The sequence below is a fragment of the Gekko japonicus genome, unplaced genomic scaffold, assembly GCF_001447785.1.
Source record: "Gekko japonicus isolate JY-2015 unplaced genomic scaffold, Gekko_japonicus_V1.1 scaffold1260, whole genome shotgun sequence".
NCBI classification, from domain to species: Eukaryota; Metazoa; Chordata; class Lepidosauria; order Squamata; family Gekkonidae; genus Gekko; species Gekko japonicus.
The window spans coordinates 133,288-156,670 of NW_015174310.1; the positions used below are offsets into that span (position 1 = coordinate 133,288).

The 23,383-nt window shown below is 43.4% G+C and overlaps 1 protein-coding gene across 1 annotated transcript in view; it reads right to left on the reverse strand.

Annotated features, from left to right (window-relative positions):
• The window catches only part of CD36 (CD36 molecule), a 100,115-nt gene that overhangs the window by 20,524 nt on the left and 56,208 nt on the right, over positions 1-23,383 (reverse strand). Inside the window, 6 exon segments of the mRNA XM_015424134.1 lie at positions 345-463; positions 4,376-4,563; positions 14,636-14,705; positions 16,827-16,873; positions 20,747-20,838; positions 23,278-23,383. The exon segment at positions 23,278-23,383 is cut by the window's right edge and continues 2 nt beyond it. Of these exon segments, the coding sequence (XP_015279620.1) occupies positions 345-463; positions 4,376-4,563; positions 14,636-14,705; positions 16,827-16,873; positions 20,747-20,838; positions 23,278-23,383 (622 nt within the window).

Here is a 23,383-nt window from a genome sequence, read left to right on the forward strand (position 1 = left end):
CACCCTTTTGCCTGGGAGGCATGGATTCCCACTACACGTTTGCCAACCCCAACCTGATGATGTACCTAGGAAAAAGCGTTCCAGAGGTTAGGCCCTCTGATGACTGAAAGAGGACTTCTGACGTTATGCACTCCCACCGAGGGACCACAAAGCAAACAGGATCAGCCTGACAGCATGTGTTCATCAACAGGAGCTTCTGAAAGAGCAACACTCACTCCCCCCTATTTCTACACAAGGCAGCAGAGGAAGTGATCCAAAGATGGGAAATTGAAGGTGCCTCACCCTGTTAGAAGATGCCCAGTTATACGAAGGCGGAGAGGAGAAATACATATGCAACTACTTACTGGCTCAACATCTAAATAAGTCATATGCTCTTGTTTATTTGGACTTAATCCTTCAACACCTTCCATGATCTCTTCACTTGCGTACAAGAAATGTGGCAATGTAATCACCACCGGCTTGCCTACGGAAGAGCAAAGCGAAAGGACACAAGCCATTAACGAATTTGAAGTCACTCCACGTTGTCCACCCAACTCTGGTGAACAGGTGCAGCTGGCCAGGAAGGCCATTTTTATTCAAAGTAGTAAATTGGCCACAGGACATCCTTCAGATTTTCTGCCCTTAAAAGAAGAAAAAACGGTGTGTGTGGCTGCCAGCCTCCAGGTGGGGCCTGGAGATCTCACACGATTACAACTGATCACCAGACAACAGGGATCAGTCCCCCTGGAGAAAAGGGCTGCGCTGGAGAGTGGACTCTAGAGCACTGGACCCTATAGCTGCGGTCCCTCCCCTCACCAAACCCTGCCATCCCCAGGCCCCATGCCTCAAATCACCAGGTATTCCCCAATTAGGCTTCCCAAGTCACCCCGGGGGGCGGGGAAACCCCCGCCCCAGAGGCCCGTTCCCCGCTGCTGCCGGATCGGTCCCCCGGGGGAACTCCACCCCGACGTGCACGTCACCCAGAAGTGACGCGACCACACCGGGCACGCTGGGGGCGGGGCCACGGCAATCCGAGGGAAAACTCTATGGTTTTCCCTCATATGGCCATGGCCCCGCCCCCAGCGTGCCTACCATCGTCACGTCACTTCCAGGTGACGCACACGTCAGAATGGAGTTCCCCCAGGGGCCCGATCCAGCGGCGTGCACACCAGACACCGGCCGGGAGCCCCCCACTCTGGCAGAAGATCGACTTGGCAACCCTATCCCCAATCCAGAGCTACCAACCCTAATTGTGAGGGTTTACAGCTCTTTTGGAAAGCAGCGTTATCAGCACAGGCAAATAATCCCCAAACTGAAACAGGGGGCCCTGTTTACACAAATTATTTATGCAATGTAGCTATAATGAAAATATATATTTAAGGCTCTAGAGTCTAGCCCAGTTTTTAAAAAGCAGGCCTACTAAGAGTTGGAAGGACAAAAAGGATGCAAAGAAAAGAGCAATGTGAAACCTAAGAGCTTTGCTGGAGCAGGCCATGGTTTACCTAGCCCAACATCCCGCCTCCAAGAGAGGTCAGCCACATGCCATTGAGAAACTTCCAAGCAGGACCTGAAACCCAAAGTCTTCCTCCTGTTGATTGACCCCAAAATCAGACATGATCCACACATTGCCAGGCCCTCAAGGATTTAGGATTACACACGTGTGGCAAGTTCCAGATAGGGCCCCGCCCATGTATCACAGCCATAGCACATGTGGAGAAGGGGCACTGGAGAAACTGAAATTGGCTCCACGGGGAAACTTAACAGTAGCCATCATTTCAGGTAAGTTGCCCAATGGAGTAAACAGTGGCTCCCTATGGCTGGTTCAGGTTGGGAAAATGACACCAGGGGAAGGCTGAAGTGCCTTCTCCAAATGCAGTGAGATTCCAATCCAAATCACACTCCTGCCCACCTGGGAAGCATGGAACTTCCTGCACACATACTGTATTTACACAAAAGGAAGATGACCCTGAATGTAAGACAGTTCCCCACCGCACCCAAATGTTATACACAAAACAATTGTATTACTGGACTTAACTATAAATGGCATGTGAATGAAAGATGACCCCCCCTCTTTTTTGATGGCATACCTGAGGGGGGGGGACCTAGTCTTGTATTTGAGTAACTACTCTAGGATCCAAAGTTTTTGCAGCAGCCATGACAATTTTGTAATGTGTGAATTAGTGCTAGGTGTCTCTGAACATGGGTGGCTCCATTTAGCAAGCATGGATTTGTCCAACTCTTTTCCAAAGCCATTTCACTTAGTGCCTGTCATCATGTCAGCTTCTCTTCTCCCCCCCCCCCCAAGTTTTCCCATGAACACCTACAAAGTTGCAACACAGTGAGAAGTTTCATGCTTGTGGAAAACTGGGACAAACAAATGAACAGATCTTTGAACAAAGTTAGAGTCCAATGGCACCTTTGACACCAACAAAGTTTTATTCAAGGTGTGAGCTTTTGTGTGCATGCACACTTCGTCCTTTGGCATAGGGTTTGTCCTGTTTGTCCTATGTGCAGAGCCAAAGGGCAATGCTGGCATTTAATGGCATATACAATGTCATACCCTATGCCAAAGGATAAATGGACACAAATCTGTCATCAGGAATCACAAGACTGAGAAACCTGTAGGGGAACACGTCAACCTTCCAGGACAGTCAATGGCTGACCTCAGAGTAGCTGTTTTAATGCAAAGGAACTTCAGGAACACAATGGAAAGGGAACTAGCTGAATTACATGTTACTACAACACTCGGAATAAGCATCATGCCAGGACTTAACAGGGATATTGGTTTCTTATCCCATTACATATGCTAACTCGTTCAATCCTCACATATGTATTCTCACCAAGAAGGGCTATACATCCCCTATATTTTGATGTTTTTCTTTTTCTTCCTTTTTTGAAATAGTATATTATAATAGTGATTGTAATGCAATGCAATATCTTGTTGATCTCTGACATAACATTGTACCTCAGGAAAAGGATTCTGTCAGTTAACTCCATGTTTTAGTGGGAAAAAAATGTTATTACTATTCTTAACAATTAAGAATATAATTGAATATGTAATGTAATTTGGAATGTAGTTCTCTCTTTTGGGGACAAGGAAAATACACAGCCAAGATGCTGTAAAGTTAGCCTCCGTGCTAGAAAGGAGATGGATGGGGTCTAAGGCCTGGATTCTCACAATTTAGAGCCCATCAGTCTCCAGTTCCGAGATATTATCTATGTTCTCCTCCCCCAATTGAACCCAAACAGATGATAACCAGAAACCCAGCTTGTCACTCTTTTGATCTGTTAAAAATATCTTCACTATTTTGCATGCTAACTTAAGACACCCCGATATATGCAACTATGGTTTGTAATTCCATTTCACCATCTGATGAAGTGTGCGTGCACACGAAAGCTCACACCTTGAATAAAACTTTGTTGGTCTTAAAGGTGCCATTGGACTAACTTTCCATTGAGAGCCAGTTTGGTACAGTGGTTAAGTGTGCGGACTCTAATCTGGGAGAACCGGGTTTGATTCCCCACTCCTCCACTTGCACCTGCTGATGTGACCTTGGGTCAGTCACCAGCTGTGGCACAGCTGTCCTTGAAAAAGAGCAGTTTGTGTCAGAGTTCTCTCAGCCCCACCCACCTCACAGGGTGTCTGTTGTGGGGAGGGGAAGGGAAAGGAGTTTGTAAGCCGCTCTGAGACGCCAAGTGAAGGGCGGGGTATAAATCCAATCTCCTCCTCCTCCTCCTTTGTTCTATTGCTACAGACCAATGCAGCTACCCACCTTGATAGATCTTTGAACAATCAGTTCCCTGATCACTATTGTTGATCAGAAGGTGAGTCAAAAGGGGGGTGGTAGTGCTGATGGTGAGCATCTGTACCTGTGTGCATTTTCAACTGATCTCTATAAAAGCACATCCAAGAATTCATTCATATTAGAGAATATTGGTTCTGAGGTTCTGTAATGGGACACCAATACTTTTTCAGGCAATTTTTTGACCCTTAAGTCCATGCTATTTAACAGCTCTTTGGAGAACTGCACCCATGGTTTTAATATGGTTTCCTGGTTTCTGCCAAATGTCTGCTAAAAATATTTTTAGAGTCCTCTGGATACTCATTTTGAAGCCACAGAGGAAAGATAATAGATTTTAAAATATGAAGTCTGTTCAACTCTTCATTAGATGGCCCATGGACTGGGGGACAGGACAGAAAGTCAATCAAGAAATAAGACTTAATCTGATTCTGCTTTCATCCCTGAACTTTGAAGCTGTTCCTGGCATGATGGAAGAAACACAGGATCCTGATGCAGCCTCAGCTATTCAGTTCACACAGTCCAGATTACTCAGAATCTCTCATTTCAGATTCTCAATTTTACTTATTTGCCAAATTCAAATTCCAGCTCAGTACCTTCTTTACACACACTGATGTCCAGAGCCCCAGCTAATGTGCAGTTCTTTGAGATGGTTTTCTCTATGCAGAAACAGATGTTATCCGGATTGACGAGGGGTGAAGCAAAAGCTCCTGGAGGCACTATGAAGCGATAGAGGGGGATTCCCTTCACAGCCTGATCACTGTCAAATTCTCCATAAATGGACCTGCAGAGTAAGAAAAGTAGCATCTTACTTTAAGAGAAACCACCAGTATTGGGAAATAGGTGTTCCACAGATAGCACTGACACATGCCAGGACCTACAAGCTTGATGGCCCTGACTTTGATGGCCCATGTTGGCCTGATCTTGTCAGATTTTGGAAGCTAAGCAAGATCGGCCCTGGTTAGTTCTCAGATGGGAGACCACCAAGGAGTCCAGAGTTACAATGCAGATACAGGCAACGGCAAACCACCTTTGTTTGTCCCTTCCTTGAAAACCCAATGAGGTCACCATAGGTCAGTGGTGACTTGAGCAGGGAAGAAGATCCCATTCAAATTTAAATTCAAATTTTTAAAAAATGCAAAAAGGGGAGTAAGCCAAGATGGTGACTGACTGACATTTATTACTATTATAATTTTATGCTTCTTCTACATCAAGGACATAAACTGCCAGGCAAGGTTGAAAATAACCCCAGCCCTCTTCTTTGTTATTAAGAAGGCCTCCAGTGACTTGTACATGGGAAGATCAGAGGATTTTGAGTCTTCTTAGAGAACTGTAAGTCTTCCATCTCCTGAAATGAAATGTGGAAACCATCTAAGCTGATGCGGAGGAATGCCAGTATCAGTCAGACTCACCATTTAAGTCTACCGGCTGTAAATAACTGTTTCAGATATTTAACAGAACTTGCTTACTCTGCTTTTCTGAAACTTTAACTAACTACTTTAAATAAAAACGAATGGTGACTTTTACCTTTCCAATATCAGTATAAAGAATGGGATTTGCTGGCTCCTATTTTAAATCTACTATTTTCTTTCCATTGGAATATATTTATTCATGCCACCAGTCACCTGAAAACCATAATTAACAACTTTGTGTAACATAGAATTGTGTTCTAACCTGCAAAACTCTGATACTATAAAGAGATTAATTGGACTCAATTTACAAGACTAGAGATAAGCTGTCATTTTATTTTGATAAGATCAGTGGCTAACTGTAAATTAATTAAGTCTGAAGAGAAGGAATTTAAAAACATTGTGGAAAATACATTCAGGCATATTGCCAACTGGACATATGTTTTGCTCTATATTTTTAACATTGGAAGGTACCCCCCCCCCTCTAAAACACAGAAGGAACAGCTTGTTTTCCTCCATAAACTCTGTTTTTTAAGAAAATTCTCCTATATCCCAATTTGGATTACAAAAGATTATATCCTAATAATTTGGATTACAAAAGTCTAACTTCCACTAACTTAGATTACAAAAGACTGTGTTTCATCAAGAATCTAATACTGTTTAAAGTAGAATAAGTCTTGGAATTTTCTTTGTTATACTGCTTATCTCTGAACTCTTATAAATATTGTTGTTAAAGCTAATGAAGAATATGGAAGAAATAATTTGGGATTAATTTGTGTTTTAACTTGGTAGTTTCTTAATTCTAAGGCATTCTACTATCTTTATGGATAGTAGAATGCCTTAGAATTAAAAAAGATGCCGTCTTCTTTCATTTTTCCTGAACTGATTCCAAGAGTCGAGGACTGGAACTCCACTGCTGCTACCTGCTGTCTTCTTTTTGGATACCATATTTTCTTCATCTTTTTTCCCAATTGACTATATTATATATTATGGAATTCTATATTTATCTATTACTTCATATTTGTCAAATTATATTGATTATATTCTCTATTTTTAAAATTTATATTCTAAAGGCTCAGAGTCTTAGACAATAATACAATAATAACAATTATGTATTAATTACAAAGTTTCTAACAAAGGTAGTAATTGTTTATAGAAAATGAAGATGAGTTTGTCTATATAAAACATTAACTTGTATAATTATACAGTTATATGGCCTATCACATGGTTATATGGAAAAATTGTATACAGCATTTAAGCAGAGAAGAAAATTAATAAGACTGGGGAAGATGGCAACAGAAACTAGATCAGGGGTGGCCAAACTTGCTTAACGTAATAGCAACACAGAATAAACATCAGATGTTTGAGAGCCACAAGACATGAATACGGTAAATATTATACACTTTTTTATTGAAAAATATGCAAATTTGCTTTTATTAACATTAAATTAGACTGTGTGAAAGAGCCACATGCGGCTCCTGAGCTGCAGTTTGGCCACCCCTGAACTAGATCAACAAAGAAAGAATACAGTTCTGAAGATGATATAGACATAATAACAGAGACGATAACTTCATCTGTTTCATGACAAATGAAAGCCCTGTCAACAGAGTTAAAACAAAAAAATAAAGATGTTCTAACTCAGTTGTAACAGACAAAAAGATGCAGGATATTATTGCAGAAATAAGTCAGGGATACAAAAGCCCCATAACTCAATTAAAGCAAACAGGCCAAAAATCACAGGAAACTTTTGTTAAGTAAAGGAAGAAACAGAAAATATAAGGACTGAGGAAACATCCAGATTGTAGGAAATAAGACAAAAAATTAAGACAAAGCAAAGAGAAATCAAAGGGGAAAAAACCTGAATCAGTACAAGAACCATGCAATGGTCTTTTCCAGAATGGATTATTGTAACTATCTCTACATGGGGCTACCCTTGACTCAGTTCTGGAAGTTGCAGCTAGTGCAGAAAGTTGAGGCATGGGTGTTGATGGTGATGTCTGTGCGGGCTCGCATCCTCTTGCGCTGGCTGCCTATCGAATACTGGATCCATTTCAAGGTATTGGTGCTCACATTTAAAGCCCTATATGGCTAGGGGCCAGCATACCTTCGGGACTGCCTCTCCCCATATGAGCCCCGTAGAGCACTGAGGTCTACCAACCAACATCGTTTGGTAATTCCCAGCCCCAGGAATGTCCGGCTTGCTTCAACTAGGGCCACCCTACTTGGTGGAATGAGCTCCTATATGAGATCAGTATTACAATTTCACAGGGCCTGTAAGATGGAGCTCTTCCATCAGGCTTTTAATTGAGGCAGAGGATGCCCCCCACCCTGTTGATCTCCCATTGGTGGCCAGATCTGAATAGCTATACAGGAACCATCTACCGCTAAGCCATCTGGCTAAATTATACACAGCACTTTATGAGCTGTGTTGTTTTGTTTTTAAATTATATTGTGTACTGTATTGAGACTGATGGAACTTGCCCTGAGCCTGCTTGCAGGGAATGCAGAATACAAGACCAATAAAATAAAAATAAAATAAATAAAAATACAAGCAAGCTCTTTATCAAAAGCAAATCAAAGAATTGAAATTTTGGAATTGAAACTCAGGAGCAATAATTTACGATTCCATGGATTTCTGTAAAAATAAGGAGATCTGGATTTAGAGAAGGATTCCAAAAATGAATACAAAATATTTTGAAGGTGCAAGGTAACTTCCCAGAAATTGAACAATTTTTTAGAATTAATTTGAAATACAGAAGTCAAAATAAGTTACTACGGGATATATTAGTAAGTCAAATGATACAATTTTAACACAACATAGAAAAGAACTGCACAAAACTAAGGGACAAGAAGTACACATATTCCAAGACTTGCCTTCTAACATAATAAAAAAGAAAAGAATTTGGAAATTTGAAGCAAGTGTTGCAAGACAAGCAAATAAGATATCATTGGAGAATTCCCTTTGCTTAGAAATATTCCTGACAAAAGGCACGAAAATATTAACAACAGCTGAATAAGCAAAAAATACTCTTACAAGAATTGTTAGCGAAAGAAGGAGATCAAAGTTCAGGATTGGAAGATGCTAGAACATAATCTAGAGAAGAGGAAGGAGCGATAAGGAAAACAAGGAGAAAAAAAGAAAGGGAAAAATGAATGAACTGAAAATAATTTCTATGAATTTGAATGGACTAAATTTGCCTTCTAAATGATCAAAATTTCCCATTCAATAAAAAAAGAAAAAAGATATATGTCCAAGAAACTAAAAAGATCAGGAACATATATTAAAGTGTAAAAGGTTGGGCAAAGTATATATAGCATCTACACAAATGGAAAAAAAAGTGTAGCAATATATATTAACAATCAAAGTTTGGAAGTTTTCAAAGAACTAAAACATCAAAATGAAAGATATTTGATTTTGGAGATCAGGTTATCAGAAAGACAAGTACGGATAAAAACGATAAAGAAGATTACAAGATGAAAAGCTATGCAGATGATGTTGTTATTTCAGTAACAAATCCAAATACTTCCCTGAAATATATAATGGAACAAATAATTAGATTTGGAAATTATTCTGGATATAAATTGAATAAAAAGGAGACAAATATAACGTTTTGGTTAGTGGCAACCAAAACGGAAGGAGATATAGGAAAAAAAATAAAAGAACATGTTATTACTAATCAATCAAAAATCAATAAAATATTTGAGAATATATGTAACAGGATAGGCAGAGCAATCCTAAGAGGGGCTGAAAGCACTCAGGGAGCTAACTGACCTCTGCCCCAGTGTATGTCTGAGATATGGCCGTGTAAGGGCCACTTATGACGGTGTAGGACCTCAGTGGCAATCTGTTGCTCATAGGTGCCGGTGATGACCTGAAGCAGCTGCCTATCAGGGCAACTGAGGTGTAGGCTCCTGTGCCAGCATGGTTGTGGGTGGGTTTGGGGGCATGGCCAGAGTTAGTCAGCTCCCTGAGCCCCTTCGGCCAGGGAATGCTCCCTCCTTCCAGAGGTGGAAAGTTACACCAACAAAAAAACATGGTGTAGCCCATAGGCGTCCATTGAACTTGAAAATCAAGTCATCCCCTGCCACTGATGCCTTGCCCATTAGGCTCAGAGCAGCTCAGAATGCCGACTACAGGTTTGGCCAATCACCTCCCTTGCCACAGCGGCCAAGCCCACTCCCCAGCACTCAATTGGGCCTCCCCCCCTACAAATACAGAAGCAACTGCATGCTGACAGGTAAGCAAGGACAAGGATCCCAAACCTGCTCCCCCACTCTCCTCGCTTGAGCCAGGGCATCATGACAGCATCTTCTGTACTCAAGCCCAGCATTGAGTTCAGGCATGGGTTGGCACAAGCATTCCACAGTGCCATGGCCCCATATATGCCATGGGAAAAGTTTCATGGGAAGTTTTCCAGGAGATTGGGGGAAGGATGCTCTGTTATTTGCATGGTTCCTACTCTCAGCAAAGCACAGGGCATGTCTGTGTTTGGGGGGGGGGGAGATCTGGCAGCTGCTCCACTGGTCGTGGTGGGTGGGCTCCAAGTATTTGGGAAGTCAGGGTTGGGGGGGGCTGGCCATGGGACATGGCAGCTTGCAGGGACAACAAATGACAGTGACTGCATGCCTGTCATCACCACAGGTCTCTGTCAGGATTTTGGATTAAGGGATTTTGATTTAAGGGAGACTTGGCCATTTATGTGTAAGGTGTATTGAATAGATGTAGCAAAAGCAGACTGTGGTTTCTTCCCATGAAGCACTGCAGTATGTCCAATGCCTGCTTCCTAGGTGCAATGCAGTGCCTGGCTGTGAATGAACTGTTTCCCATACATACCTCACATTCCGTTAGCCAAAATGTAATAAGCCCGAAGGCTGAACATCTAGATAATTTTGTCTATACCCCACCTGCTTTGACCAGAGGCTTTGACCTGATAGCCCTTAGGGAGGAAAAGTGTATGGTTTTATGGTGCCATCAAGGGGAAGGGGGTCTGGCTACTAGTGAGCTCATGACATTCCCATGGCACATTTGATGTATGCCTTTTATTATCTTGCAAGAGGGAATAAATATTGTCAAGGTTCTGTTGTTCAGCACCACCTCCTGAACACCCTTTTGGGGTCTTCAGTTGGCGGTCAAAAGATGCCTCTTTCTTAATTGCGTACACTGCCATTTTTGGTGAATGCTCTGATCTTTTTTATATATCATGGTAAGATTCAAATAAATAAATTGTATTGCAGGCTTGTGTCCTCTTTTCTTTCGTACCAAGAAGACTTGGTGTCCTGCCAGAATCCCATCCAGCCCAGTGAACCTAAATGAAGCTGGTACACCAGGTGGAAGCCTGGTGACCAGGTAAATTATTTTTTTTCTGCAACACAGAGAATGGGACTTTCTGAGCCGCCCTTCCCCACCCCCTAGCTGTAACATGCAACCTGTGTTCCTTCCAAGCTGAGTTAGTGTGAGCCAGCTCACAGTTTTTTAGCCTCTGGCGCACAGATTTTTGCCTGAGCTCAGGAAGAATGGCTCCAGAGTAAACTAATTTATGCAGTGGCAAAATTGCTCTCTCACAACTTTAATGCCGGTAGCTCACAAAGTAGAATTTTTGCTCACAAGACTACACAGCTTAGAGGGTGCATTGCATGCAACAGCATCTGCCTCTGGGACTGACCGCTCCTGTCAACCCCACCTCTCATGCTGCCCCTGCCTCGAGACTACACCATGAAGCCATGCTGAGGTGGAATCACCATGGACACCAAGTCTGCCAACCTTGCCATTGACATCCCCAGTTGACTTTTATTGTGATAATAGTTCAAGAAAGAAATGTGACCATAAAAGTCATGAGTCTATGATAAATAAACAAGGAAAAATAAAATCCTGGCAAGATGAAGGGGGGGGGGACATGATGTGGTTGTTATACCTTCAAATGGTATCTAAGATGAAAGAACAAATAGCAAAAGATGGGGGATTAAGAAAGAAAACGACTTTTGAACAATTTATTATTGGAGATTTAAGGCACCTATCAGGAAAAAATTATAAAATATTATTGCAATATAATACTGAAACAGAGAAAGTAAAAAACTGTATGATAAAATGGATGCAAAAATTTTGGAGAAAACATACACATACATCAGTGGGAAAATCTATCAATTAAAGAAATTAAGTTTACTGAATGTCAAATATTAAGGGACAACTAGCATAAAATGTTGTTTAGATGATGTATTGCCCCTAAAGACATACATACACACACACACACACACACACACAAAGGGGCTCCAGGGGGACCAGTGATACTCACGGGGGGGAGTATTCCTCACAGCTCCTGGCCTGCAGAAGCAGGAGGAGCTCCGCAGGAGGAGGAAGCAGCAGCAGGTGAGCCCAACAGGCAGACCCATCAGGCCCACCAAGCCTTCTCCCTCCTCCCCCTGGCACCAGTGGTGGTGAGGCCTGAGCAGCTCACAGCCACCGGCCCGCCAAGCCTTCTCCCCCCCTAGTGGCGGTGGCAGTGGGACAGTTGCCAGGGCATTCTCCGCGCATGCGCAGGGAACACTTTTTTACTTTTGGGGGGATTTAAGTATCCCCAGTATAGTTTTTTCAACTTTTTATATTTTTCTGCACACCTGGGGACTGCTCCAAGTGTGCAGGAAAATCTCTCTGCCCCCCAAGTGCCCTCAATGTGCGGATTTAGATATCCACACGGAGGGAGCAACTTGGCTATTAGATATATACAAGTGGAGACCCACAAGAAACTTGCGGAATGGTTATCTCATTCATCACACCTTTGCTTCCTCTCCTCACCCCCTACCTCTCTCACACTATTTCTCCCCTCTGCCCCCCTTTTCTTTCTATTTCTCCTCCATGCATGTGACTTCCTCTCTCTTTCTGACCTGTCATCTTTCTCTTTGTTTTTTTGCTTCCCTACTTCATCACTCTTTCTCTCTCTTTCTTCCCCCACCCCATCATTCTTTCTTTCTTTCTGCCCCCATCACTCTCCCAGCCTCCTGCCTGCTTCCTCCCCCACTCCGCAGAGCAGCAGCAGCAGTGGTGGCAGTGCTCCTAGCCACCCACCTGCTTCCTCTCCCCCCACAGCAGCAGTGGCAGTGGTCTGGGAATCAGCTCCCAGCTACAGAGATCAATTCACCCTAGGACTGCCAGCTCCAGGTTGGGAAATTCCTGGAGATTTGGGGGTGGAGCCTTGGGACAGTGAGGCTTGGGGTGGCAAGCAGCCTCAGCAGGGTATGATGCAATAGACTCAACCCTCCAAAACAGCCATTTTATTCCGGGGAACTGATCTCTGTCGCCTGGACAACAGTTGTAATTCTGGGTGATCTCCAGTCCTCACCCGGAGGCTGGCAATGGTGGTTTTCATGGAGGAAACGGCTGGAGGGTGGAGTCTATAACATTACACCAGTCCAAAGTTCCTCCCCTCCTCAAATCCCACCCTCTCCAGGCTCCACCCGTCAAATGTCCAGGAATTTCCCAACCTGGGGTTGGCAACCCTATTTCCTTCCCACCCAACAGCCAACCTACCTTTATCTGCCTCTCTATCTTCTGCTTTCCATCTGCACCTCCCAGCCTCTACCTAGGAAAATTACAGTCTTTCTCCACAGTGGGGACCAAAGCAGCTTTCATTATTCCCTCCTCCTTTTTATCTGCACAACAGCCCTGTGAGGGTGGCTAGGCTAAAATATGTGACTGGTCCAAAATCACGCAGTCAGTTTTCACTGCAAGATGGGGACCTGAACCTGGGTCTTGCAGACCCTACTTTGAAGCTCTAACTGCTGCACCTCACTGGCTTTCATAGGGTGGCTGCTGATGAACGGTAGCAAGCAGCCGAGGCTAGGTGAGTCATGCAAATCAGGGGGGACCTGACAACCCTAGACTACTGCCAGGCCTAAAGTTGCCAACCTCCAAATGGGACCTGGAGACCCCCCCAGAATTACAACTGGACTCTAGACAGCAAAGGTCTGTCTCCCTGCAGAAAATGGCTGCTTTGGAGGGTGGACTCTGTGGCATTATACCCAGCTGAGGCCTCTCCCTTCCCAAACCCAGCCCTCCTTAGAGTCCACCACAAAATCTCTAGAAATCCCCCAGCCTGGCACTGGCAACTCTTGTGAGGCCTGGCCCCAAGGCTCCCTTCCTCCCTTCCTGAAATGCCAAAATAGGCCTGGAAAGGGCCCTTCCCCCACCCTTTTATTGACAAAGCCAGTTAGAAGCCCCCTCCACGAAAATTCTAATTTCTCACCGTTGATGCCTGAAGCAGATCCCTGCAGAGGCCATTTCAAAAGGTTTTGGGGAAAATTCAGCCGACCCTGAAGGGATTTTTTTCGTTTTTGGATTTTTCTACAAACCCAGGAAGTCTACTGACTCTGCGGGAAAGGCACGGATGGTGGACGGATTATCCAGGCGTGATCACACCCCAACATCTGGGAAGTGGAGCGCACCTGTGGCTTACTGCCGACAATGCGAGTTAAAAAACTAGTACCTCCAAGGTACTAGTAAACATTTGCCACGGGCTGCCTCCAGACGCCCGTGGTGTGATTGCGCCGGCACATGGCATTCCCCTCCGGTCCCTTGTTTACCCGCCGGCGCCGAGGGAAGGACCGGTGGTGTGCTGCCAGCGCGTCTGATCGCGTAATCGTGGATCAAACTGCGCTGGGGCAATTAGCCACGCCTCCCCCCCACGATATCCGGACCGTGTGACTGGGGCCTATGTAGGAAAAGCTGTTGGGGGAGAGTGAGCCCCCTGTTGGTGGAAATAAGAGACAGAGACAGAGACAGACAGACAGACTAAAATGAGAAGTGTTGGAAATGTCAAGACACAGACAACATTCTATCACATGTGGAGGACATGCAAAAAAGCAAGAAAATATTGGATAGAAATTCATGAAAAAATGCAAAAAAGCTATTAAAACTTGAGATGGAACATAATATTATGCTTTTAAATATCTTGCCAAGTAATATTACAAAAATACATAGTGAATTATTTAAGTATATGGTGACCACAGCAAGAGTAATATTTGCAGCAAAATGGAAGGCAGAGAAATGCCCAGACTTGAAGGAATGGAAGAATAAACTAAATGAATATGCTACAATGGCAAAATTAACATCTTTTATAGATAACAGGCAGACTTCAGAATTTCAAGAAAAATTGAAAGTTTCCCCCCCAATCATATAGCTGAAAATCAAGAACGAAATTTTATTAAATTAGTGAATGATAGAAGGAAAGACTTTATGTAATACATGTTCATAATAAAGATATTATTAGACTTGAAGATAGATGGAAAAGATCGAATAAAGATATTTAAACAGAACTGAAATATTAAATGTAAATTTAAGTTCAATATAAATGCATGATTGGAATATAAATGATTATAGTTTATATTTTGTTTGTGTTTGTTTGTAACGTGAAATAAAAATTATATTTTAAAAATCAAAAAGCACTCCCTTCCTACCTGCAGATGTCAGAAGAAAAGAAACGCAGCACATCATCCCTCTTGACAAAAGGGGGGAATGATGCCCCATCTGTGGATTAAATCAACGTGGAGTTTAAACCATGTAACAGCCAGTTGTCTTTGTTTGACTACTGTAAGGCCATTTTAAAGTAAATAGTCACCTGGTAGTTCCACTAGCACACCCACATATGAATTTTAGCAGCTAGAACTGGAGTAGATATTTCAGAATACACCAGAAAATTAAACCTCCCTCCCCTATTGCTACATACTCATAGAATCTCTCTTGGAATTGCAGTGTAGAATAGATGCATGCAAAATCCTTTCCCCATTGCTGGCTTCCACAACTGTTTCAATTTGGGAAACACTGCAGTTTGAAAACTATCCATTTGAGGAACTGAAGCCAGTTCAGTAACTAGTTCAAGATCACACAGAGTCCATAGCAGTAACTGGATGGAAATGTATGACAATGCGGACCACAAAGAGAATGACTTTTTTTTGGGGGGGGGGATCTTGCTGGTGTAGCAGTCATTCTCTTGAAGTTTTGAGTCCAGCTACTTCCAAATACAGAGACACCAATTCACATGCAATATATTCTTAGCTATATTGCTACAGAATCACACATCCTTCTTGTTTCTGTTGATACTCTTAGCTTCACCCCCCCTAAAAAAATTATCATTGATCCCCAAAGATTATATATATATATTTACAACACTGGGATTGTGCAACTGGTGGGCTTGTATGTCTGTCAACATCCTGGTGTAACCATACATGCTACCGTGCTCAAAATTCTGAACTTTTGGATGAACATTTGGGGGGCAAGCGGCTTCTCTAATGGGAGTAGACCGATTTCAGGTCTGCAATTTTTCTATTTGTTGTCCCTCTTAGCTGTTTCAGTGTCACCTTAACTTGTCTGCTAGCCACTCAAAACACATTGGAACATGGGATATCAAAAGTCTGGACCTTGGGCCAGTCACTTTCAGTCTATATCTCAGAGAGCTGTTGTGAGGACAGGGTTGCTAAGCTGAGCCTAGAAACCAGTGGGAGGACTGGTGGGCCAGGGACATGAGGGGCATGTGACATTGGCTGAGTCTTTATGTCATTTCCAAGGAAAATTGAGAAATGATGTAGGGTAGCTCTATGAAACATCAGAAACTTCGGAATAAAACTACAGAGTTTCTGACAATTCCTAGAGCTGCCCCAGAACTGACACAACTGATGTCAACTTAAAAAACAAAAAAATCTCCTGCCACTGCTTTGGGTGGCATAGGAGGAGGCTTGACAGCCCTATGTGAAGAAAAAAATAGGATGATGACTCTTTGAGCTCCTTGGAAGTAAATAAAAATTAAATCTTGCTAGAATACCTCTACCCCTTTACTATCTCACAGTATGGAGTTCTCTAACACGAAAGAGCATCCATTTCTATAGCAACAAGCCTAATGGGGACTTTCTTCTAAAGCAGCCTCCCGTACGTTTGCATATGGCCAGTTCATGCTAACACTAGACAGAGCGCTGGAATTTGGACATGGAGCCACTGCATGAGCATTCCTAGATGTGCAAACCCAATTTCCCCATATTGTTAGAGCAGGACAGTCACTCTATATTTGACTGGCACAAGCTCGGCCTGTTTGGTAGTTAATTGCTTCAGCTTCAGAAACTCTCACTCTTTTTTCCGTCCTGATTCCAAGATAGTAGGGCTCTTTTGCTTTCCTATTTATCTGCTTAGAAAGGTTGAATTGTCTTTGTGATCCAACAAATTTAGAGTCCAATGGCACCTTTAAGACCAACAAGATCTCTGTGATCTTCTAACTAAGTTATTGGCCATGTGACAGAAGGAACGATCTCCTCACTAGTAAACAGGCACTCCAACCTTCACAAGCATCTGACCTACAGGGAAACCACTGCTGGTACATACAGCGGGAGTGGGGTAAGGTGTGGAGTTTCTAGAAAGGTTGCTGCAATAAAATCTTGCATGAGTTATTACTTGGTCATCTTTAAAAAAAACCTTTCCCCTTGCCATTTTTTTTTTAAAAAATCAGCACCCCTGGAAGGAACTGGATAAGAAAGAAATGCCAGTCCTTCTCAACTACTTGCATATTTTCTAATAAGGGAACCGCAGAGGAGATAAAAATACCTGACAGCAAACACAAAAATTGCAAAATGGGCCCAGTGCTGGATCTACATACGCACTCACCTGTCCCATTGACCATGTCACAAGAACCTTCCCAGAATGACAGGGTGCTATAAAGAGAAGGGAGAAAAAATGATTCCATTTAGGTCATAATGATCAGCAGATATTGATCATTTGTTCAAGGGTATGAACATGCTCCATACCCTACAGGGCATCCTGTAGTTCATCTTGACTCGTATACCACTCTAAACACGGACTGAAAAAGAAATTTTTCAATGTATTCAGTATTGGTAGACTGAAACAATGTCTGCACATTTTATTAAGGTGGTTTCCCAGGAGATTTTGTTTTCTGTGCATGCCAGGTAACAATTCTGTAGTTTCCAATTAGCAAATTGTGGTTCATTTTTTCTTGCCATTGTTCATAGTTTACAAGGATGCAGTTTCAGTCTGCAGTATCCATGGAATAACCCTTCACCTCCAGAACCAAGTTCCATCTGTTACAGTAGCATTTGCCCAAATAACCACAGCCCCAATGATAGTGGTATAAAACTGCAAGGTTGAAGTGACTGTGGAAAGTTGTCTAATCCATAGATGGCCAGTCTCTCTATGTTTGAGGGCCACTCTAAACTCAAGACACTACCTTGAAGAAGAGCCCTGCTGGATCAGAGAAATGGCCCATTTATCCCATTATCCTCTCTCACACAGTGGCCAACCAGTCATTTTGGAGGGCAAATAACAGGGGCAAAAGGGCTGGAAGAATTTGCCCTTCTTATAGGTGGCCAAGCTCTAAAATAAGCAGCACTTTAAACATATGTAGAGCACATGTGATTGGTTGATATAAACCCATCAGTGCAGGGGAATGGATTCTGAAACAGTGCTCCCAAAGAATATGTTCACAGATGGCAAGAGAGTGTGGTTCCTTCCCATGTGCAACAGCGATACAGTAACATTCTTGTGGAACACACATGGATGCTTGCTGTTTCTTTTTTCTCCAGCACAGACAGGATGGATGTTTTCAGTGTGTGCCAGATAGCAGTGAACCCGCAGGAATAACATGGGGAGTGGGCATTTTGGGATGAGGAGGGAAGTGAGAAAATTGCATTCCACAGGTGGAAATCCTTCCATCCCTGGAAATGCTTTGTTGACTCCAAACCGTACAGTGAGCAAAAATTTGGGGCACCTTAGATGATATTTAGTAAGGCACTATACTTTTTTAAAAAAAGATACTTTGGGGGCTGGATCCAGCCCATGACGATGAAGTACAGTTAAATATGCTTATAAAGCTAATTCAAGCCATAGAAGTTATAATCAGGGGTGCATTGGGACATTAAAGTGCCCTGGAGCAAGCCAAGCTTAGGTGGCTTTTGTGAGCTCCATGCATTGCTGTGGCCAAGGGCCAAGTTGACTGGACAGTGCAAAGTACAATGCTGGAGGATCAACTCAATTTGGTCCCAGGCCACAGAAACTCAAGCAACAGTTATTGGCTCAACTGCTGCCTCCTCCCATGCTGCCTTTTCCCAGCAGCCAAAGAAATGGCACAACCAGGATCTTCCCCAGTAGGTTAAAGGGCCAATGAGCCTATGGTTGTAACACAATAATACTAGAATCTGCAGTCCTGTTAGTATATTACTCTTTGCCTACTAGTCACCTTTCCTTATCGTGTGCAGATCTCTGTACTGCAGTTTCATCCCACACCCGCCCCCGGACAATGGGGGGAGGATAGGCACATGCCTCATTAATGGGAACAATTAAGACAACTGGGCAGAGAAATGGTGTTAGATATACACCACAGCATGTTAAGATAGACAGAGATGTAGGTCACATAATTCCTAAGATCTTTTAAATGGGTGCTCTATGACCCGGGATTGACCCTGGGACTTTCTGCATGCCAAGCAAGTGCTCTGCCAATAAGCTGTGGCCCCGACCGTGTATTTTTAAGGGTTTTAAAGGGTGCAATAGAAACTGTGGTGTGATTTTCCTTTTCCCCTTACCCTCTCCAAGGACCTACTTCCTGGCTTCCAGGGGCCAATGAAAACAATTGGGCAGGAGAAGTACAAGAATCCTTGAGTGACCCTGATTTGGCTTTGGTGGAGGAGACTTTCAGATTTCTCCCAGAGCAACTGGTATCCCAAAGGCTTGGCTCTACTGCCAGCCAGCACCAAGCAAGCAAATGGTCCTTTTGCATCGGAGCTTCACTTCTGCAGAGCTAGCACAGGATTCATCACAGCCCTTCTTGCATGAACTCAGAGAGGCATCTTTTGGCTAAACAATTTTCTCTTCTCTCCTACATAACTTAGAGCCAGTCTGGTGTAGTAGTTAAGAGCACGGACTCTAATCTGGGAGAACCAGGTTTGATCCCCCACTCTTCCACATGCAGCTGCTGGTGTGACCTTTGGTCAGTCACAAGTTCTTTCAGAGCTGTTCTCTCAAGGGCAGTTCTCTCAGAGCTCTCTCAGCCCCACCTATCTCACAGGGTGTCTGTAGTGGGGAGGGGGAGGGGAAGGGATTGTAAGCCGCTCTGAGACTCCTTCAGGTAGTGAAGGGCGGGGTATAAATCCAATCTCTTATTCTTCTTTATTATGTTTTCTATTGCCCTCTCTTGTCTGAACCAAGCTATGCATTTCTTGGGGATATTTTAACCTGCTTAAACCTCATCTCAGAGGTAGAAAAACAATTTATTTGCCACCTGATATCGACTCGCATGTATCTTGCATGGTTTCTACACATGCATTGGGACGCAAGAAAATACTGGCCAAAGAAAATGCCTGATCAAGTAGCGCATTATTTAGGTTGGAGAAGTGACAGCCTGCTAAGAGTTTAATTACTGTAAATATTGCTGAAAGAGTAGTTTGGTCCACTTGTACCCCGAGGAGAGCTATGGAGCATTCTCATTTGTTTAGGGTTTATTGGATGTTTTCTCTTGCAGTTCAGCCTACCTCTTGTTGTAAGGTTGCCAGCCTCCAGGTGGGGCCTGAGGATCTCCCGCTTTTACAACTGATCTCCAGCTGACAGAGATCAGCTCCCCTGGAGAAAATGGCTGGTTTGAAGGGTGGACTCTACGGCATTGTACCATGCTGAGGCCCCTCTCCTCCCCAAACCCCACCCTCTCCTAGATCCACCCCCAAAGTCTCCAGGTATTTTACAACCCGGAGCTGGTAACCCTAGCTGTGTGTTAGGTCTGTGGTAGTGCTTGCGCTCTGAAGGCCTCGCTGTCCTATTAGTGGCCTGCAGTTATTGTCTTTCTGAAAAATCCTGTTGCAGTGAATTCTTTGAAAGCAAAACTCCAAAGCACAGATTGGATTATTTTCTGAACTCTGCTGAACAGTTTAAACATGTTCTTTTATCACGTTTCGGCGTTTGCTTCTTGTATTTTTGTATTCTGCATGGTCTTTGCATTTTTTTAAAAAAATTCTTCTAATGTGTGTTATCTCTTATGTTAGCATTGCAACAGCCTTTGACCACTAGCAAATAATAACCCATCAAAATAATTTGTATTCTCACCACCTCCTTATGAAGCAGACTGAACTGAACTTGCCCAAGAGCTGGGACCTTTGTAGCACAGCAGGCATTTGAACCCAGATGTTTCTCATCCAAGTCCAACAGCTTATCCATGACACTAAACTGGATGTTATACCAATAAGCAGATAGAATAAATCAGCCCATCATCATCATCATCATCATATGTTGACTGTAACTTCTCAGCAACATACAGCATTCGCCAAGCTTACCTACCCTTGGAAGTTTAATACAGATTTAAAAAAAACACAACTAGTTTAAGAAGCAGAAACATCATTGGGAGGTTTTCAAGCAGTCCCCTGCATGGCAACTTTGGACATAGACCACTACTGGTTATTGTCCACCTTTGTACAAGGAAGATGCCAGAAACAGGTTGTACCTGCAGTGGCAAATGCTGTGTCATCCGTAATGCCATTTTGAAGGCACCCTTGAAAAAGTGTACACTTTCCCCCACAGCTGTACAATACCTCTTGTTTTTATAGCTCTGGATTAGGTAAGTCCTGCTTATATCATCTTTCCCATTGTAGACAGTGTAAAGGCCATCAAGTGTTTCATTGTACTGCAGACAGAAAGGAGAAGAATTTATTTTCAGTGCAAACAAGAAGAGAGACCACCCCTTCCTTTTAACAAGGCAGACAGAGATAATGATTTTGAAAGATGGGGCATTTTCAACACAAGATTCTTGGTGGTGGAAAGGGCCATCAAGTTACTTTCACGGCAGGAGACAAACACAAGTGGTTCGCAATTGCCTGATTCTGCATAGCAGCCCTGGGCTTCCTTGCTGGTCTCCCATCCAAGTACTAACCAGGGTTGACCCTGCTTAGCTTTTGAGACCTAACAAGAGCAGGCCAACCTGGCCCATCCAGAACAGGGAAATCTGGGTCTTACCGGTCAATCTATTTCTCTCTTTTTAACTGCTGCAGTGGAAATCTCGCTGGATTGGGAAAGGCCAACAAGAACAGTCCATTCAGCTAAAGATCCATTTTAAAAAAATGGCATATTATAGGGTCTTGTACCACTGCAGCCTTGCACCTTTTAAAGAATGCTGCAACCAAAGCTATTAATGCTCCCAATTAAACTAAAATCAATGTTGTGACTTCTCATTCCACTAAGGGGGATGCTACTTAGGAGATGAGCAGATGGTGTGGCTAACTTGACCATGATACAGCAGCCTGACACAATGAAGTGAAATTTAGCTGAAGCTGCAGTCAGAGCTGTAATATTGTGCTGGATTGTACCATTCATAGATGGAAGGAGATGGCATTTAACTGTGCTCCTGTTTAGGAGGCACATGCACACACACACATCAGACATGATTGGCCCTGCTGAATGAACACTGAGTGGTGTGGTCTATGGACAAAGGCTGACTGCTGGTGACAATTTTCAGCTGCCTTGTGGCTTAAAAATGAGACACACACAAACATGGGGCATGTAGCTCTTTTGGAGGACATGCTGGTACCCACGCTTACGGACTCTGCTACCACCAAGGAGACCCGGCTTTGAGCTTCCAAGCAGGGCTCTGAGGCAGAGAAATGGAAACACCTGAGTAACACAGATCCCTTGATTTTCCATTTGCTTGGGGCAATCAACCCAACTCTGATCTGCTGGGCCAGCTACTAGATGGGAAAAGATGTGGTACAGGATAACAGGGGTTTGGGGAGGTGAGCCATGATTGACAAACCACACCCATAACCTTGGTAGTACATGGCACTGTCATGTGCAATGGACACTACGCCGACTGGGAGGTGGCCTTAAGCCACCATCCTGCTTCCTTAAGCCAGAAAAATCCACAGTTTTAAATACTGCAAAACCTGCCTGCTGTTAAGTATACTTCCAACATCTATTGGGAGAGAATGTCATTTACTTATTTTCTTAGAAAGGATAAAAGTAAGTATGGCTCACAGAGACATTTCATCATATATTACATACTACCAGTATATGGGAATTTTAGTCTCCAGTCTTCAGTTAGAGTATACTTTCCAAAGTCCATGGAGTTGAGGAGCCATAATATATTCCAGCAGCCACTTCTCCCAGCTGAGAACACAAGGGAGCTGGGTCTTAAGGTGGCCATTCAAAGTACTCTTCTTACTTTAAAGCCACAGAAGACTAAGAGCAGGCAGCCTGGGAGATCTCTCTCATCCCTACCAGGGGTCATTTCCTGCGGGAGCGCACAGGAGCGGAGCTCCGGCAGTAAGGAGCCCAGGAGGTGGGCACATGCAACAAACCCCGCCCCCTGCTCCCAGCATCCCTCAGTTGGGTCATGAGGAGCAAGAAGCAGCCTGGTAAGTTGCAGAGCCCCCCCACCCCCCCGGCCTGCCTTCAGGTACAAGCTCTCCCTCCTCTGCGAGGACAGATCTGCATGTCCCCCCCCCAATACCTAGCAATCCAAAACAGTCCAGTGGAGCCTGAGCGGTTGGTGTTGCCTTCTGACACACTTCTGGTGATGTCAGGGTGTGTGGCATATGCAAATGTTATGCTAATGAGCTCCTGCACCTCTTTTTCTACGAAATGACCCCTGATCCCTACCATCCTGACTACTAGTTAAGATCGTCAAGCTCAAGTGCTGTTCTATGAGGAAGTGAAGTGGATGACTCCCAAGAGATTTGTTTGTGCATTTGTCCCAGACAATTTGTCTGCCACCTTCTGGACTCTCCTTTAAAGACAATTTTATCTGAATGGTCCTTTAGTTCCACTTATTTCCACAACCATTTTACTCACTGTTTTACATATTCTATTTTTTTGTTTTAAGTCCATAGCAGTTTTAGTTGACAGGCCCAGTTTTAGAAGGAAAATATTTATAACTGTACCTTAGTTGTTTTGCTGCTTTTATATTACCTTATGCTAGCTTTAGGCTGACTTTAGATACTTGGTGCAGACATTCATTCACTTTAAACAGCTGGTTAATATTTTTCAATGAAATTATGTTGCTTTAAGCTGTAGCAAGCAGCTTGCTGGAGAGGCAGTAAAGAAATCATATGAATAAATAAATGACACCTACTGGAAGGAAAATTCCCACTTTCTTATCAATTGGAAAGGGAATTTTCTTCAAAAAAGGATCTTCGTAACCCCAGAGCAATTCTTTCACCCTTCTGTTCTGAAGCAGG